The sequence below is a fragment of the Belonocnema kinseyi genome, chromosome 1 (assembly GCF_010883055.1).
Source record: "Belonocnema kinseyi isolate 2016_QV_RU_SX_M_011 chromosome 1, B_treatae_v1, whole genome shotgun sequence".
Classification (NCBI taxonomy): domain Eukaryota; kingdom Metazoa; phylum Arthropoda; class Insecta; order Hymenoptera; family Cynipidae; genus Belonocnema; species Belonocnema kinseyi.
The window spans coordinates 20,866,046-20,871,709 of NC_046657.1; the positions used below are offsets into that span (position 1 = coordinate 20,866,046).

Here is a 5,664-nt window from a genome sequence, read left to right on the forward strand (position 1 = left end):
GTTGAAAACCAATCCTTTTTTTAAATTAAAAATTCTACTTTTTTGGTTGAAAATTAAAGCATTTTGTTAAAAATTCATTTTTTTGAAGTAAGATATTTTTTTCTTGTTGAAAATTTATGGCTTTAATTGAAATTTTCAATAGTCAGTTAAAAATGAATTTCCTTCGAATTCATCTTTTTGGTCGAAAATTTAACTATTTCGATAAAAAATTCATTTTTGGTGAAAGATTCATAATTTTTATTAAAAATTCATATTTTTACTTCAAAATTGTAGCTTCTGGTGAAATATTGATAATTTTAGTTAAAAATACATATTTTTTATTTTTAAAAAATCAACTAATCTAGTTAAAGATTCAACATTTTAGTTGAAAATTCTGCAATTCTGGTTAACGATTTATCATTTTAGTCTATAATTATATATTTTTTTAATTCAACTATTTCAGTTAAATATTCCTAATTTTAGTTGAAAATTTCGCTTGTTTGATAAAAAATCGTCTCTTTGGATTCAAATACAATTATTCCAGTTAAAGATTCATCAATTTTGTTGAAAATTCACCTTTTTGGTTCGAAATTCAACTATTACAGTAAAAAATTCAAAATTTTAGTTGGAAACTTATCTGTTTGGTTTAAAAATAAACCATTCCAGTTGAAAATTCATGGATTTCGTAGCAAATTAATGTTGAAAACTAAACTATTTTCTTCAAAATTCTTTTTTTTTTCAATTCAAAAGTTAACTTTTATTTTTGTTGAAAATTGATATTTTTTAGTTGAAAATTAAACTATTTTATTTTTTTTATTTTTATTTTATTTTATATATTATTGAAAATGTATGGTTTTAATTGAAATTTCCAATAGTTTGTTGAAAACTCGTTTTCTTTTGTATTTTTATTTTTTTTTTTTGTAGAAATTTATTCTTCTTGGTTCAACATTTTTTCTTTTTGGTTTTAAAATACGTTTTTCAAACTGAAAATTTTATTTCTATTATTTGTTGAAGATTGATTTTTTTTAGTCAGAAATTCATTTTTTGGGTTTGTTGTCAATTATTTTTTTCATTAATATAAACTTCACTTGTTGGACTGAAAATTGATCTATTCCATTTTTGTCGAAAATTAGTCCTTTTTTTCAATTAAAAATTTTAATTTTTGGTTGAAAATTAATTTCTTTTTTTTCAATTCAAAAGTTAACTTTTATTTTTGTTGAAAATTGATATTTTTTAGTTGAAAATTAAACTGTTTGGTCGGAAACTCATGAGTTTTTGTTGAAAATTCGGTTTCTACAATATCTCTAATCACCTGGAAAATATCTTTTATTAAAAATGTTGATATGTTAAATATATACTGAATTTCAAGTTATATGTAGGTAAAATCAAAACTTGTTTTAATTATTATTTACATTAATTAACTTTAGGAAACAATTTAAGAAATGATTAATGATGTTTTTAGTATTATTTATATAATAAATTATTCGATGGTAATAACATATTTAAAAATATCTTGTAATTTAATTTGTACAATGCTTTATCAATTAAAGAAATTACTTATTCTTTGATAAAGTTCCATTCGTAAATTTAAAAAAAAAAAACATTGATTTAATTTTACAATATTTATTTTTAAAAAAACAGGTAATTTTTTCCTGGGATTTGAGTAGACACCCCGACAGAAATTTTAAAACCTGGAAAGTATTTCTTAAGCATTTTTTAATCATTTATTTATTTTTTTTAATTTTATCTTTATCAGCTCAATTTTTCGCACATCCCCTATTTTTTAGAAAATATTTTCTTATTTTAGTGTCGCATACCACAATTATTCTTGGAGAAGAAGAAACTTTCGAAGAACAGGAAAATGTAGTTATTGAAGTTTCCCAAAGGGTAAATCAAACGGAAAATCTAGATTCAAACTTCACGACTGAAATTGAAGACAGTAATTTACTGTTGGAGGAGATGGAAGATTCTGATACAAAATCCAATGTTACGATAAAAGAACCAAAGAAGAACATCACCAAAGTTAATTGTTTAATGGAGAAAATCCATGGACCTGTAGAGGTGACAAATTTATTAATTTATTAAATTTCGATGAATATTAATTTATTTTATTATAAATTCAACAATTTTTGTCAACAATTCGATTTAAAATTCATTTTTTTTTGCATTAAAATTCAATATTGATGATTTTAAAAAAAATTTTTTTACTGCAAAATCTCCGTTTTGTGTTGAGCATTAAACTATTTTGTTTAAAATTCGTCTATTTTTTTGTTTAAACATTAATTTTTTAACAGAAAATTTCAGTATTTCTGTTGAAAATTCGTTGTTTTATTGTGGTTAAAAGTTCATGTATTTTGTTAAAAATTCATTTGACTGTTTAAAAATTATTTTATTTTATTCAAAACTAATTTACTTTTTATTGCAAAAATTTAACTATCCCATTGTTGAAATTTATGTTTATTAGCTGAAATGTACACTAGTTGGTTAAAAATTCATATTTTTTGATAGAAATTTAATCTTCTTGTTTAAAAAATTGTTCTGATTGGTTAAAAAATGTATTATTTTGTTGAAAAAATAATTTTTTTGGTTTAGAAAATAATTTTTTTTTCAATGAAAATTGAAATTCTATCAAATTTAAATTCTTAAGCTGAACATTCAACTATATGTTTAAAAATTAATATTTTCGATTTGAATTTCGTATTTTTTTGCACTAAAATTCAACATTTAGGAGGAATTTAATTATAAATTTTTTTATTGAAAAATCTCTGTTTTGTGTTGAGAATTAAACTCTTTTGTTAAAAACTTAGTTTTTTAAACGAAATTTTCAATGTTTTCTCTCTAATTGAAAATATATTTATTTATTTTTTAAATTGATTTTTTTTTAGTTGAAATGTGTACTAGTTGTTTTAAATTTGTCGTTTTTAGTAGAAATTTAATCTTTCTTGGTTAAAAATTCATCTGCTTAATTGAAAATTTATTGAACATTTTACTGTTTGGGTTTAAAAATAGTTTTTCTGAATAAAAATGTAAATTCTTCAGTTGAAAATTGAACTATATGGTTAAAAGTTAATTTTTTATTGTTGAAAATTCAAATCTTCGATTTGAAATTCGTTTTTTTTGTGTCTGTTTAAAATCGACACTTACAAGCAATTTTTTTTCCTTTTTTTAAAGAAAAATTTTCGTTTTACATTGAAAATTAAAATCTTTTGTTAAAACATTGTCAATTTTATGTATAAATATATTTTTTTTTTAACTAAAATTTGCACTATTCTCTGTTTAGTTGAAAATTTATCTTCTTTATTTGAAAATCCAACTATTTTTTTTTAATTTGCCTTTTTTTGTAAAATATTTCTTTAAAAATTTCTCTTTTTCGTCGAAAATTCAAATATTTCGATACAATTATTTTCCTTGGTTGAAGATTCCTACTTTGAGTCAAAAATGCACTTTTTTGGTTAAAAATTGAACAATTTTGTTGAAAATTATTATTTTTAATTTAAAAATATAAATTTAACTGTTTGTTGGAAAATTCATGTATCTTGTTAAAAGTTCATCTTTTTTTGTAAAAAATTAATCGTTCTGGTTGAAAATTCAATTTTTCTAATGTAGAATTAATTTTTTTATTGCAAAAATTCGACTATTTCATTTTGTTAATTTATGTTTTTTAGTGGAAATGTGTACTATATGTTGAAAATTCGTATTTTTTTACCTCTAAATGTTATCTTCTTCTTTGGAAATTCATGCTTTTGTTGGAAAATTCAACTATTTCGACAAAAATTAATTTTTTTGGTACAAAATTTAACTATTTTGTTGTAAATTGTTTTTTTCTTCAATAAAAAGTTTAATTGTTGAAGTAAAAATTTATCTATACCTTTTTTCGTTAAAATCAATCTTTTTTTTTAAATTAAAAATTCAACTTTTTGGTTGAAAATTTTTGGAAGAAAATTATTATTTTTTTGTTGAAAATTCTATTTTTCGATTGAAAATTTATGGTTTTAATTAAAATTTCCAATAATTGGTTAAAAAATCTTTTTTCTTTTTTTTTTTGTAGAAATTTATTCTTCGTGTTTGAAAATTTGTCCTTTTGATTTTAAAACACGTTTTTTAAACTGAAAATATAATTTCCATTTTGGTTGAAAATTCATTCACTGTATAGAAAATTCTTCTTTTGTAGTTAAAAATTAATTTCCATCGAGGTCATCTTTTTGGTGGAAAATTCAACTATTTCGATAAAAAAAATCATTTTTTGTTAAAGATTCATAATTTTAGTTAAAAATTAATTTTTTTTTTGGTTAAAAATTTAACTAGTTTGTTGTAAATTATTTTTCCATTAATAAAAACTTTGCTTGTTGAACTGAAAATTTATCTATTCCATTTTTCGTTAAAAAATCAATCCTTTTTTTTCGATTAAAAATTTAAATTATTGGTTGAAAATTAGATTAATTTAGTTCAAAATTAATCTTTTTCGAAGAAAATTAATTTTATTGTAGAAAATTCTATTTTTTATAGAAAATTTATGGTTTTAATTGAAATTTCCAATAGTTTGTTGCAAACTCGTTTTTTTTTTGTATTTTTTTTTTTTTGTAGAAATTCATTCTTATTTGAAAATTTGTCTTTTCGGTTTTAAAATACGTTTTTCAAACTGAAAATATAATTTCTATTTTTGGTTGAAAATTGATTTTTTTAGTTAAAAATTCATTTTTTTTTGTGAAAATTTTATTTAAATTGTCAATTGTTTTTTCTTAAATAAAAGCGTTACTTGTTGAACTAAAAATTTATCCATTCCATTTTTTGTCGAAATCAATCCTTTTTTTAAATTAAAAATTCAATTTTTTGGTTGAAAATTAATGTATTTTGTTAAAAATTCATCCTTTTGGAAGAAAATTAATTTTGTTGACGTTAAAAATTCTATTTTTCTTTTGAAAATTAATGACTTTAATTGAAATTTCCAATAGTTGGTTGAAGAATCGTTTTTTTTTCTTTTCTTTATCTGGTAGACATTTATTCTTCATGGTTGAAAATTTTTTTGTTTTTGGTTTAAAAATACATTTTTCAAACTGAAAGTATAATCTCCATTTTTTGTTAAAAATTCATAATTATAGTTAAAAATTCATTTTTTTTCAAAATTTAACTATTTTGTTGTAAATTATTTTTCCATTAATAAAAACTTTGCTTGTTGAACTGAAAATTTATCTATTCCATTTTTTTCAAAAATCAATCCTTTTTTTCAGTTAAAAATTTAAATTTTTTGTTGAAAATTCTATTTTTTTATTGAAAATTTATGGTTTCAATTGAAATTTCCAATAGTTTGTTGAAAACTCGTTTTCTTTTGTATTTTTATTATTTTTTTTTTTTGTAGAAATTTATTCTTCTTGGTTCAACATTTTTTCTTTTTGGTTTTAAAATACATTTTTCGAACTGAAAATTTAATTTCTATTTTTTGTTCAACATCGATTTTTTTTTAGTCAGAAATTTATTTTTTGGGTGAAAATTTAATTATTTTGTTGTCAATTATTTTTTTCATTAATATAAACTTTAGTTGTTGGACTGAAAATTGATCTATTCCATTTTTGTCGAAAATTAATCCCTTTTTTTTCAATTAAAAATTTTAATTTTTGGTTGAATATTAATTTATTTAGTTCAAAATTCATCGTTTTCGAAGAAAATTAATTTTATTGTAGAAAATTC

General features: G+C 20.0%; 1 protein-coding gene across 1 annotated transcript in view; it reads left to right on the plus strand.

Annotated features, from left to right (window-relative positions):
* LOC117174311 (thioredoxin domain-containing protein 15) overlaps positions 1-5,664 on the plus strand; it is a 21,487-nt gene that overhangs the window by 2,383 nt on the left and 13,440 nt on the right. The window contains exon 2 of the mRNA XM_033363306.1: positions 1,787-2,040. Within this exon, the coding sequence (XP_033219197.1) occupies positions 1,787-2,040 (254 nt within the window). The remainder of the gene's footprint in view (positions 1-1,786; positions 2,041-5,664) is intronic.